Source organism: Clarias gariepinus, chromosome 17 (assembly GCF_024256425.1).
Source record: "Clarias gariepinus isolate MV-2021 ecotype Netherlands chromosome 17, CGAR_prim_01v2, whole genome shotgun sequence".
Classification (NCBI taxonomy): Eukaryota; Metazoa; Chordata; class Actinopteri; order Siluriformes; family Clariidae; genus Clarias; species Clarias gariepinus.
Window position 1 is genome coordinate 22,703,229 of NC_071116.1, and position 14,672 is coordinate 22,717,900.

The window sequence follows — 14,672 nt, forward strand, 5'->3', positions numbered from 1 at the left end:
AAGTGATATTCACAACAGGCACGTCAGACAGAGAATCGGAAACGTCTGGCCAGAAAACTTTATCCCGAACATCAATAACTGGATCGTTCACAAAGGAGAGGATCATTTTCAAGGTCATGTCAGAACAGAAAGTCTATACTATTCTAATGTAATTAGAAATGTAGATATAGCATACAGTGGATTCTAACTTATACATGTGCAAGATGGAATCCTGGTATAAATTGTGTTATAGAACAGTTCTTTACAACCGAGTAACCTGCCTGGATGAGAGGCATTCCATGAGTGCTGATATAGAGCACAACAGTAATAGGAAGTTAAACTATATACATCACTCCATGTCCCTGGTGTTTTAAAAAACATTAATTACACAACTGTAGGCCGTATCATGGGTGAAAGTTGGTCAATACAGTCCGCAGTAATGAGGAGAGATAAGCTACAAGCCAAAAGCCATTTATACTTTCATGATTTTCGTAGATGCGAAAAATCATGAAAGTAGCTCATGTATTATATTGTACGAAAATAGACACCTTAGGCATGGTTACAGTTTTTAGCCTCATAAGGGCAGTGTGAAGAAGGACAAAGATTTTGTCGAGTGGATCAGTATGCTTTAAATTATTATAATATTTTATCTTAGACTTTAGTTTGTCAGACTTAAAAACAAATCCGACTTATGAACGTGCTCTTGAAACGGAACTCATTTGTAAGTCAGGGACTACCTGTATAAAGAGAAGCATACGATATTTACACGACTGTTCACCAACTCCATGATTTATTCTCCTTACCTTTTGGCTACATAATACTGGTAAGAATTAAAAATTATTTTCACCCTTGCTATTTACACTATCACCACTATCACTATACTTTTACCAGCTCAACACTAGTTTTTCCAATTGCGGTTAGTTAGTTTCACCAGCTGCGAACAGATATATGACGGTGAAGCAAAATAATAAGTTAAATAAACAAATACATTTTAATCTGTGAATATAAACACTGTTTGTAGAACTGTTAAATAAAAGTAATATCTTTGGCAAATGAGCTGTGCCCCCATGCCATGTCATAACTATGCTCATATTAAGTACAACAGCACTCCCTCTGATATTGTGACCATATAATATTGCTTTATTATCCCTTTATCGGCAAGTTGTCATTTACAAGAGTGTATACACTCTTATTGACTCCAAGCAAATGCTAAAACCCATTTTTTCCCCAATGTACAGTATACATTTTATATCAGTTTGAATTTAAATAACAAGATCAAGTGCTGCTTGAATCTAATTTATTAGGTACCTCAGGCTCATAATCTTATTTATTCTTCCACTCATGCTAGAATGAAACTCAATCTCAACAGCAACTTTCTTCAATCAATAAATCAATCAATTATTAAACATGTTCCAAGAGAGTTCTAATTTGTTAAAAATGCTTTTAGACATGTATCACTGTGCTTCCTTCGTACCAAAGGAGTTTACATAAGATTTATAATTGAAGATGATTTACAATGAAGTCGGAGGCATTTCTAGAGTATGTTGGGCCCTAGGCAAAATGTGCAATGAGGCCTGGATCCATCACCATTATGTCATAAATAATAAATAAGGTTGTCAGCTCTCCAGGGCCCCCCACAACCCTGGGGTCCCAAACAGTTGCCTGCCTTGCCTGTTGACACGCAGCACCTCTAGTGCAGTTCATTGGTTATTGTTCTCTGTGTAGCTGTTGTTCCTACTGCTTTCAGGTCACACTACAAGTTTTTTTTCTTTGACTCCTGGGTTCTGTCTTTAATATCTTAGCATTACTATGATAGCATGGTGAATCACCTGTCCTGGGAAGATTAGTTGTGACTCATTAAAATTTCCACCTGTGCAATATCAAACCAGACAGGGATGCCTGGGGTATTTTTTCATTCAAGTGTTGCTTGATAATGTTGTCCATGAGAGGTATAGTATATTGATATATATTTTTATACTCCGTATGGGTGCAGGGGCAGGTTACATCCTGGACAGGGTGCCAGTCCATTGCAGGGCACAAACGAACACTACAGGCAATTTTTTAATTGTCAAGTCTTTGGACTGTGGGAGGAAACTGAAGTACCCTGAGGAAACCCACCAAGCACATACAAACTCCACATAAACCAGAGGCAGGATCTGAACACTCGACCCTGGGGTTGCAAGACAACAGTGCTAACCACTACCTAAAGTATTGTAGAAGTCATAGCTATGTTTGATAGTAAACCCATTCCATAATGAAAAATGGCTTAAATTTGCTGGGAAGCATAAAGAAAAAAGGTCATGTGGTCTGTCCAGATTGACCCCATGCTAGAGTTATGAGTGCATCATGGTTCATGAAGCAATTAACTCGCCTGTACAGTAGTGCCCACTGTACAAGCCTCTGGAAGCAGTGTTATGATCTGAGGTCACTTCAGTTGGTCAGGTCTAGGCTCAGCAATGTTATGTGGCAAGAAAATGAAGCCAGTTGACGAACCGAATGTACTGAACGACCAGGTTATTACAACTGTGTCTTTTTATTCTAATCACTCGGCATTCAGCCTTATCAGTATACTAATCACTGGTCTGATCATCTGCAACCGTTTCTGCCTTAAATTAGATGTTTTTATTATGCTTGAATGATTTATAGGTCACTGTATGGCTTAACTACCAAACAGAAAAACATTCCCCCGAAACTGCTCAGGTACAGGGACTGGACTGAAAATGAGAGGCAAAAAAAACTTCCCGAAAACGAAAGTCAAAAAGTCTTGCAGGAAGCCTGGTGAGCTATTCCTCAAGAGAGCATTTAAAAACAAGAAAGAAAGTCTGGCTCATTTCTTCAGAAGCCAAATTTGAAGAAATGAGGGGTGGCACCTACTGTATGCTGGATATTAATTACTGTGAAACACATTAGATAAATACTAACACTAGTTTCTACGTGGAAAAATTCGAAACCTGAGCACATACACAATAAAAGAAAATTAGCTTAGATTTATTAGGAATTAATCCAAAAACTAAATCTGCTTGTAATTTATAATTATGTGTTGTAATGTTGCATGAATATTTAGTAATGGAGTTGCAACACTGTTACCAATACATATTGTAGACGACTTAACCAACAAATTAAGACGTTGTGGAAGATGTATTACGTTACTACAGAACACTTTTTAAGGTATAGGTTATTGTTCAGAAAAGTATGCATTGCTGCATTTCCCTGAACAGTATTTATATAAAGTGATAGTGTTTCCAATAAACGGTGAAGATGATTGACAGTATTTTTAATTGCTGGCTATAATTTCAGAATCATGACAGGTCTAGCAACACGCACATGTCTTATTTCTTTTACAGCCATATGGTCTTGTATCTTGAAACTTGTTCTTGTAAATAAATGATTATAAATGACTTCTGGCTGCATGTGTATCATGTCATGCTAAGCTGCAGAATTCTCAACAGTCTGCTATCGTGAAAAAGGATGCACTGGAGAGATCTCCAGTGCAATGACTTGCACAATCAAGAAAAAATAGACAAGACTGTTCAGACAGATGTGAGCATCTCTCACACACACAAACACACACACACACACACATGTCTATTAGCAAGATGGTTCATGAATAATGCAGGAACTAAACACGGCATTTTGCATCATCGGGACAAAAATATTCCTGACTGAAGACACTTCACAGCTCTTAATCTCTGCCTGCAAAGTGTTGACAGACTTTTTACTTACAAGAGTGTCATTTTAAATGTGGCACTGAAGCAGCAGTATATAACCCACACTGGTATTGAAACGCCAGCGGATGTCACAGACTAGGAAAAGGAATGTATTTATCCTTCATTCATATTACTTTTTTTTTTCTGAAACGAGTCAGTTCGTCACACGTGGTATTGTGAGAGTCATATTATTTACCATATAGCACATTATTTAGGGGTGTTGAAGTGGCTGCCTCACAGCTCTAAAGTCTTTTGAGCTATGGGAATTGTTTGTGTGGCGTTTCGAATATTCTCCCTTGAGCTTGTAAGGTTTACCTTTAATAGGTTTCCATTTATAATTTCCACATTTCTGTGCTGTCGGTTTCAATATATAACACCGGACAACACATTTTAAGACTTTCTTTGCTTCAGAGATGGAAACTGGACCGGAAAAGAGGGCAATTAAGACTGCTTATTGGCTACAAGGTTTAAGATATTTGGCATTTCATTTTAGGCCTATATACAGTACCAGTAAAATAAATGCAAAATTATGCATAAAATAATGCATAAGCTAATTAAGTAACAAAAACAACCATTACTATAAGACAGGAAGGTCAGTTGTTCTGGGACGGTGTTTGCAAAACCCATCATGGTCAACCTGGCTCTTATGAAGCCCATCCCAGTAAAGCAGGACCAAGACCAAACCTTACCTCTGCTGCAGAGGAGAAGTTCATTTAGAGTTAGTTACCAGCCTTAGAAATCACCAATTAACAAACAGCACCTCAGATTAGAGCCGTAATGAAGGCTCTAGAAGCACACCCATCTCAATATCAACTGTTTAAAGGATAGTATTGCATATTTTGGTTGCCTTTATTATTGTCATATTGTGTAGAAAGAAATTAAAACTTAAGAAAGACCATATAATTAAAAGATGTGTCCAAACTTTTGACTGCTACTTATAATACATTATTCGTAAGAAATTGTAAATGTCTAATGAGAGACACATAATTCAAAATAAGAACTTATCTTTTCCCTTTTGATAGACATAACATTGTCCATACACAGATTCGGTGAAGTTTAAAGGCAAGACTCAACACATTGAAAGACCTATGTATACAATTTCTTATTAATACTGTGTTATATGTACATTATACATCAGCCAAAACACTAACATCACCACCAGGTGAACTAAATAACATTGATTATTAATTATATACCAGTAAACTGAGTAAGACAGGATCATGGGCTACTATAGTTTGTTCATTCATGTGTGAGGGAAGCACAGGCCAGTCTGTCTGGTCCATTTTTACAGAAAAGCCGATGCAGCACAAATTGCAAAAAAAAAAAAAAAGGAGTCACTGCTGGCCATGATAGAAAGGTATCGGAATACTCAGTGCACCACAGTCTGCTACATATGGGGATTAGAAGGTGAAAATTTCTAATGATGCCCTAGACAAACAAGCCTGATCCACAGAGGCACAACCCCACAATCCACAGCACCGCTGCTCACATACCAGGGCCAGGCACCACAGTATACACCCAATGGTCCCCTGGATCAATGCCCCAAGACGCCAAAGATGCTCTGGTGGCATATGTTTACCTACAACCTGGTTTAACCTAAAAGCCCCGGCATGCAAGGAATTTTTGGCATACGAGCGATTGAACTGAGCCGAACTGAGGGCCGGCTAAGTTGCACGTCCATCTGGGAGCCATTCAAAACTTGTTTCTGTCAGTGGAAAGCCAAGCAAAGGAATTTAGCTTTTTTTGTGGGTTCTTTGGCGTTTTGTCCAAAATTTTGTGAAAACATAGGACCATGGATCCCAAGAATTTCGGCAAGCAAGGCAGCAAGAAGAAAAGAGAGACACTTTTAGTTTCATTTTTAAAGCAACAAAGTGGCAAGAGGAATCATAAAGTAAGGTTAAGTAAGATTCAATGTGTATTTATTTTACATTTTTTTCTTCATTTACATGTCTAAGTGTTTTGATTGTTTTATATACAAAAATATTAATGTAGTGTTGGAAATTAGTAATATTGGTAAGATTTTTGGGTGGCTGGAATAAACTACCTGTATTTACTTTATTTCCTATAGGACATTTTGTCTTAAGATGGAATGGATTAAATATGTATGCCAACTTAACACTTACAAATAGTTTTAATTGTCATTGTTTTAATTCAGCTTATTAAAATACATAATAATTAACGGCTTTAAAAATTGTGGTCCAATGTATTTCTTGAATGGAGCATCTGTTCTTACTGTTCTGCCGAATCTTACATCTGTGAACATTAATAGAATCCATTTGCCTTGATACAGTACATGATTTCCATAAAGATTATATACTGGTGAAATCTCACCATACTCACACTTACTCCTCAACAATTTGGTGGAAAAAATTCGACCGAGCATGGCAACATTTAGTATATTAATCAACTTTAAAAATCAATTTTAACCTTTTAGCTACTGCATTAATTGAACACTCGGGTGACCTCAGGGATTCCAATCAGGCTTATTAGTATTAAAGCCACAGTGAGATTTATGTACACAAAAGTAGAGCAATTATGAACATAATGTTTTATTTTCAGCAAATCAAAATTGTGTTTGTCATGATGGTATGTTTTTAGCGTTTTATGTGAACCCAGCATTGCTGGCCCCTTCAGAACTCCCCAGCGCTTTGTTGGAATCCATTTCTGGGTGCTTTTTGAAGTATGTTTGGGATCATTGTCCTGCTGAAAGACCCAAGATTTTAGACACAAACCCAGCTTCCTGACACTGGGCCCTACAGTGCGACCCAAAATCCTTTGGTAATCCTCAGATTTCATGATGCCTTGCACACAGTCAAGGCACCCAGTGCCAGAGGCAGCAAAACAACAATAAAAAATCTTTGAACCTCTAGCATATTTAACCATAGGTACTATGTTCTCTTTGTAGGCATCATTCTGTTTTCGGAATGAGAATGATTTACCAAAAATCTCTATCTTGGTCTCATCTGTCCACAAGACATTTTCCCAGATGGATTTTGACTGACTCAAGTACATTTTGGCAAACTGTAGTCCTGCTTCTTTATGTCTCTGTGTTCGCGCTGACACTGATGCTCCCTGCACCTGCAGGACATCTTGAATTTCTTGAAACTTGTTTGGGGCTGCTTATCCACCATCTGGACTATCCTGCGTTGCAACCTTTCATCAAATTTTCTTTTCCGTCCACGCCCTGGGAGATTAGCTACAGTGCCATGGGTTGCAAACTTCTTGATAATGTTGCGCACTGTGGACAAAGGCAAATCTAGATCTCTGGAGGTGGACTTGTAACCTTGATATATTGTTGATATTTTTCCACAATTTTGGTTCTCAAGTGCTCACACAGTTCTCTTTTCCTCTTTCTGTTGTCCATGCTTAGTGTGGCACCCACAGACACACAAAGCACAAAATGCAAAGACTAAGGGAACTTCTCTCCTTTTTATTTGCTCTCAGGTGTGATTTTTATATTGCTCACACGTGTTACTTGCCCCAGGTAAGTTTAAAGGAGCATCACATGCTTGAAACAATATTATTTATCCACAATTTTGAAAGGGTGCCAATAATTTAGTGTTGTGGGACATTATGTCAAATTAGCTTTTTTCCTCTCTTTTTTTGTTTTGTTTCAATACACACAAAGTGAATAAATTTGTTCATGCGATACAGATCTGGCCATTAAGAATGCATGTTTCGAGAAAAGGGATCCCGCGACTTGCCGCGGCTGTGAACAGCATTTTCTTCTTTCCTTCAATGATAATACTTCTTTGACTGCGCTTTCTATATTCAGTATTATTATAATTATTATTAGTAGTGCTCCGAATTTATTATTATTGTTATTATTCTTATTATTATTGTAACGCACCCGCGTGTGTGCAAAAAGACAAAGTACAACAAAGAATACAAAGATGTATAATATGTTAGCCTAAACATTATTGTTTTATTGTGTTTATGCGCTTTAAATATAGACTAAACAATTAACACTGCCTTGTGCAAAGTGAAAGTAAATTGCGCGTGCGGCTTTTGATTAAAAGGCTGATAAACGTATGCGCAGATATGTGCAGATTTATCGATAAAACTACAGACATAAAATTAAACAAACACAAAAATATATGCTACTCGCTGAATACAACGCGACAGCGCGCAAAATCCCTGGGCTTTGACTGTGCTTTCTCTATTCATTAGTAGTAGTACACTAAAAAATGCTGGGTTTCTGTAAACACATCGTTGGGTTGTTTTCTCCTTAAACCTTTTGTTCCGGTGTTTATGCAGTAAACCTATGGGTGAACACAATGATTTAAAAATTTAATTCAACACGAGTATATATATAATTGCGCCAAATTGCGGCATTTTGCGGATTCTTAACGGTGCATCTGTACTTTTTTGTGAGAAATACTTGATTTTCTTGAAAAAATCTCAGGTGGCCAAAAATTTTGCCCATGACTGTATAAGCGACAGTCTAAACAGCAAATAGTGGATGAAAAAAAAAAAAATCAGGGAGTGGTTTTAGACACAGGGTTGCACTTTTTTCCTCCTGTCTCAAAAGTGACATATTGAACACATCTCTTACCATGCCAGCCCATTGAGTAGGGGAAGGAGACCTCAAAAAGGTTGTCGTACTTTGTCAGAAGCATTTTCATTATGCATGCAAGACCTGTGGTGAGAGATAGAGAGAGACAGACACAGAGTGAGAGAAAGAGATAAAACATTCAAACTATGACTAGCCTTAAGTGAAAGCATTGTGGTGATTTAAACCATGAATAAAATCTTGTAAAAATAAATAAATAAATAAATAAATAATGAATGAATAAATAAATTTACTTTTTTTCATATTTGAATTGTAAATTCCAAATTGCATTTAGATTATCATAATGTCTTACATGCATCTTATGCGCAAGAGCTTCATTTAGTGAGAAGTAAGAAGCACATTTAAAAAGTAAAAAGTACATTTATATGACAGTGTTGCAGAATTCTCAAATCTGATTGGGCAGATTGGTGTTGATTACTTTTCTGTAACTTCTGAAAGTAGTTCCACGAGCAGAGACATGGTTATATTAATCGAATCGTTCCAATACAGTGTACAGCACACTCTAATATTTAATTGGACCACCTTTAGCTTTGATTACTGTGGCATAGTCTTGACAACCTTATGCGACATCACAGCATTTAACTCCATCCAAAGTTGCATACATTTTTGGACGATATCTTAATTGGACACAATTAATTACATTCATTAATTACAGGAGAATCGCACTACTCAGTAGCACATCCCAAAGACTTTTAATAGGGTTAAGGTCAGAACTCTGTGGCGGCCAATTGATGTGTGAAATGATTCCTCATGCCTCATGCGAGCTCTGGACTATGGTCGTTCCATCAGGGAAGAAACAACCTATTAATCTAATAACCAGGTCACTACAGCTGACAAAAATGCAGCTCTTGTGGGATACTCCTGGTCTGTATTGGTCAGGATCTACCAAAAGTAGAAAAAAAGGAAAACCTTCAACCGGCAACAGGGCCATGGCCAGCAAAGGCTCAGTAATGCACGTGGGGAGCACAAATTGCGGAAAAGATTTAAGCTGATTTTTATAGAAAGGTGTCAGAACGCACAGTATATCACTGTTCTAGTGGCAAAGGGGGGACTTGCTTAATATTAAGCAGATGGTCATTTAAAAATCATACGGTTGATCATTTCTTAATTGGAGTGAAGACTTCTTCCATAAATGTTTAACATACATCTACTTACAGAAAGCGTCCCGATATAAAAATTATATTTTATGATATTTTATATATATTATGATGATGTTATTCATTCGGCTGCTCCTGATAAGGGGTCGCCACAGCAGACCATCTGATCCGCACATGAGCTTGGCACGGGTTTTACGCCGGATGCCCCTTCCTGATGCAACCCTCCCATTAAAACCCATATTAATGCTGTTAGCAGTGTTGGAATGAAGGACAAAATACTTCATTATTGTACTTAATTAGAATTTTGACTTGACTGTATTATTGATATTTCTGCCAAACGTTCACTTTTACTCCACTACTTTTATTTTCACATCCAATACATACTGTAAGAACATTTACTGTAACACTTTTGTTTATGTATATATTAAAAGACAGTGAAACTGCATGACATCTTTTTTTCCCTTTACAGTTTAGTCAAACAGTGTCTCCAACGATAATAAGGTTAGTGCCCTCAGATCAGTAAGTGGTCCTGAAAGCCCAGCCGCATCTACCAACCCCCATTTAATGTTAACAGGGCAACAGCGAATAGCAAATGAGCCTCGGCACTAAATTGGCTGGACAGCCATCTCGCTAATTGCTCGGTGCAGAGGCGGGTTGTGATCCCCGGCAGCGGCTGACCCAGCTCACTAATTTGCCTGCCGTTTATTTACATTGGGGATTAAACTCGTCACGCCTAAAGCACTCTATTGAGACGATGGGAGGAGAGGGGAAAAAAAGCACCTAATCCAGGAACGGAGCGGCTATCTTTTAATGCAGCCTCTTCTCATGTCTCCCATGTGCCGTTTGTGCACTGACAGGCTTGTACTAATGACACCTGAGGAAAAGCGAGTGCCTGTGAAGAATGACGGTGGCAAATAGCACCGAGCGACGTGCAAATGGGAGACAGGGAGGAGACAGATATGTACAAGTGGAACGTTGGGAAATGAGACAAAAGAGGCAGACGTGCACAAGCGCAAGCACTCGCACGCAAAGCCTTTTTCAGGTTTAGATGAAAGGTCTTCAAGCAAAAGAAAGGTCAGTGAGTTTATTAGGATGAAAGTGAACTTTTTATTTAGTACTTTTGTTGTAACAAGCAAAGTTTATATCTAGAAAAGGAAGTTTTTCATATAGTCATCTTTTTTTCTTATTTTTTTAAATGGCATGAATAGATAAACACAAAACTTGGAACTGGGCAAACATACTGGATCATTCCTTTTTATTCCCTCAATAGGCTAATAAAGAAATTATGATTTAACCACTTGTAAAGTGGCCAAAGTATTAAGAGAACGTATATTATGCCATGTTTTTTAGTTTTCCCTGTGGACAAATCGCTAATTAGTTATCTGGCTAAAGAGTTTAAATTAGAATGTAATTAGAATCAGCTGGCTTAGTTAATGGGTGAAATAAAAACTGTACATGACATATTTTTATACAAGCATAAAAATGGCCAAAACTAGGGAATTCACAAGTGGATTGCAAACTTCTATGGCAATTTTCTGTAAATGATCTTCAGAAAGCAATTAAGCAGGCATAGATTGAGTGAGTGATGACCCCGAGGTACTATAGATGTCTTTTTGTCTCCTATGGATAAAAGACTTAATACACAACATATTGATTGTTGTTATTATCAAGATAATAAGAATAATTAGTTATTTCATGCAATACAATTACTTCTTTTATGCAATAATATTGCTTAATTATTTAAAGGTCTGAGAGCACAAATTTTATTCTTGACAACATCTTGGGCGAAAAGTTGTCAAATGTTTTAAAGGGGACATATTATGTAAATTCAGTTTTAGACAGCTCGGTCTCCTGTGTATCGTTTCTATTTTTGTATTGCCCATGGCTTAAACAAGCCAATTAGACTCCCCGCTGTATTGCAACCTCTTTTATGGAGATGCCCTCCCACAGCGTGTTTCTCATCTCTGTAGTAGCTCATTTACATAGACACTGAAACAGCACATTTGGAGGAGGAGTGAAATAAAAAGAGTTTTAGAGAGATTATAGAAAATGCATCATCTGAGGAACAATGCATCATCTGATAGCGCTGTCTTCTGAGTGTAGTGTGTTACGGCGCCCCCAACAGTGCATGTGCGAGCAGTTTAAAAAAAGATGTTGCTGGCACGCGTCATATGGTCTGAAGAAGTCTGAGGAAAAGTCTTCGGCCCTGCCTGACCGGTAGTAATAGCCTTGCTGGGGGGAATCGCACCAATAATGGGTGGGAATTGGACACGACTAAAAAAAATGAATAAGCAAAAGTTACATGAACTTAGTTCCTTAGTATTTGGTATGACTACTTTTTTGATCTAATGACAGTGTGTACCGAGCAGTGGTGATGTGAACTCCACAACTTCTTATCCATTTTAGATCAAATGCCGTCTGAACATGTGCCTCAAAGAGACTAGACATGAAGAAAATGTGATATCTTGTACAAAGCGGATAACATGGTCAGTATTACAAATAAGCTAACTTTTAAATAAAGACCAAGAAAAAGTGCGGAAACTTCATATTCCATGCATTTACCTTGTTTTAAAATTGAAAAATTTCTAAAATAAACTATTTAATAATTTAATTAATAAATTAAATAATTTTCAATTTAGTTTCAAACTTTTGGACCCCACTGTCTATAAATATATTAATCAAATTTTCAAGAAAAAAACCCACCGTCTCTCTCCTCAGAAGTGAGATCAGGAAGACGCAAAACATGTCGGCGTGGCAGCAGCAGAGTCTGGAAAGGCCACGTGGCCCAATACGGCACCACAACAATCCAACGGTCGTTCTGCACCACCACCCGCTCCTGCACAACACACATACACACAAACACAAAGACAGCATATTAAAGGTACAAATGATAGCTTATTCATAAGGCATGGTGACCTATGCTTCGGTAACATTTCATTTAGGCATTCGTATAAAAGCGACATCGTTAATCTCTCACATACAGAGGCATACATAATCTGCGCAGACATCGGTAATTGATTTTTTTCCGTGTCATTTATTAGAACGGAGCAGCTAAGTGTTTTTATGTCCTTGTCTTGTGAGCCAGCAAGCCCCTAAAAAATAATGAACGAACACGATGGAATAGTTTCTTAAATCATTTTGTGTTCATTAAAACAGCAAGGACATGTAGAGTACAGTAGACAAGACTTCCAACTAAAGCTATATTCTAACTGAGGAATTACAGAAATCAGAATGACAATTACATATAGTTGTTGCATGAAGTAAAGTTCTACAGTAGCTTCCAGAAGAGAGAAGAAAACATTTTCGCTTTGAAACATTTAAATTCCCATGCCACTAAGAGACGCTCTGCCAATCTTTACACTTATAACTTTATCTAGTCATGTGAAAGCAAAAGCACCTCCAAATTCTGATTATTATTATAAAAATGAACAGTGTGAAATGAGTTCCCACTTTGATTATCAGCATCACCCACATCAGTCTTCGAGGGAAAAATCAATCAGGACGCTTTAACCCGAACCTCATCGTCGTCTCTTCGCTCGACTGAACTTTGTTCACGCTTCGATCGTTGGAGAATCATCACTGATGAAATCAGGCAAGTACATTTCTTGTTATTCGTGTCTTTTTATACTGTCAGTAAATGCTAACCCCAACATTGTGTTTAACCTCGAATTCACAACAGATTTATGCCTTCTTTACAAGATTGCAGACCATATGACCAAAAGTTTCGACACCTGACCATCACACCCACATATGCTTGTTAAACATCCCATTCCAGATGTTGGTTATTATTGTAATGTCCACTCTTCTGCAAAGGCTTGAATTTATTAGATTTAAAGTTTTTGGGAGGAATTGAGCATCACTGAGGTCAGGCACTGGGATGCAGGTCTGGGGTACAGTCAGGGCTCAGCTACATCCCAATGTTGTTCAATGTGGTTGAGGTTAGAGCTCTGTGCAGGACAGTTTTTAAAATTCCAACTTCGGTAAACCATGTTTTTATGGTTTGTGCACAGAGGCACTGTGATGCTGAAACAGGTTTAAGGATCTTAGTTTCACTGAAGGGAAATGTAATGCTACAGCATACAAATAGTGAAGAAAAGAAATTTGTCACTTAATTTTAAAAATGAAACTCATATTCTAGAGTTGTTACATATAAAGTGAACTATTTCAAGCCTTTGATTTTATTTTAATAATTATTCTTTTAATAGCTTACTCATGAAAATCAAAAATTAGTATTTCAAAATACTAGAATATTTATCAAGTTAAGTAAATAACTATTCATTCAGCACAAATATCATGTATCTCTCAGACTAGTTCAGTAGACGCATGGTGAAGACTGCTGAATGAATGTTCAGGAGATAAATATCAATACCCTCTACAAGAAATGTAAGCCACAGAAGGTCTAGTTGGAAAGGGCTGGCTGTTCACAGAGTGCTGTATCAAGGCATAGTTATAAAAAGTTGACTAGAAGTATGGTAGAAAAAACTAGGTAGAAGATTGACAGGCAAAGCCGATTCAAAAACTTGGGAGAGCTTCACGAGGAGTTGAATGAGGCCAGGGTCAGTGTATCATGAGCCACTACACACCACACGGCTATCTTCAGGTATATGTTGCATCTGTTGCATACCTGGTATCAAACCGCTCATGAACAAGAGACATCAGAAGCATGTTACCTGGAGCAAGGAAAAAAAGAATTGAACCATTGTTCGGTGTTCCAAAGTCCTCTTTTCAGATCAAAGTTAATTTTGCATTGCATTTGTAAAGTCCAGGGGGAAGTGTAAAAAGGCAAATATTCCAAGCTGTTTGAAGTCCAGTGTAAAATTCCTATGATCTGCGATGATTTGGGGAGCCATGTCTTCTGCTGGTGTTGCTCCACATTTATTAAGTCAAAAGTCAATGCAGTAATGCCTCAGCAGTGTAACAGACTGACTGCATCCATGCCATGCCACATTGATACAGTAATTCTTGCTAAAGGAGCCTTGACCAAGTATTAAGTGCATAAATGAAAAAAAAATTATTTGTGAGTAATTTTCTTTTTTTTTTTTTTTCTTTTTTTTTTGTATTGGTTTGAGCTTGGGAATTATGAGATAGTGGATTTTTAATTTTCAAGAATTTATAAGGGTTTATAATAGAATATAATATAAGAACACTATGATGAGAGCTGCTCTATATTTCACAATAATATGAACTGAATATAGGCCCAAGAGGAGAGATCACTTCAAGAGTTCTTTGTTGTCTCGGTTGCTCTGCACTCTAAAAGCTTGTATCTGATCACAAACAGAGTTGAGGAGAACTCAAGTCCATTTTACTATGGCCATG

The 14,672-nt window shown here is 37.4% G+C and overlaps 1 protein-coding gene across 1 annotated transcript in view; it reads right to left on the bottom strand.

The window, feature by feature from the left end:
* The window catches only part of galt (galactose-1-phosphate uridylyltransferase), a 115,715-nt gene that overhangs the window by 31,986 nt on the left and 69,057 nt on the right, over positions 1 to 14,672 (bottom strand). Inside the window, exons 8-9 of the mRNA XM_053515595.1 lie at positions 12,060 to 12,192; positions 8,242 to 8,325 (exon numbers count right to left, since the gene is read on the bottom strand). Coding sequence (XP_053371570.1) covers positions 8,242 to 8,325; positions 12,060 to 12,192 — 217 coding nt within the window. The remainder of the gene's footprint in view (positions 1 to 8,241; positions 8,326 to 12,059; positions 12,193 to 14,672) is intronic.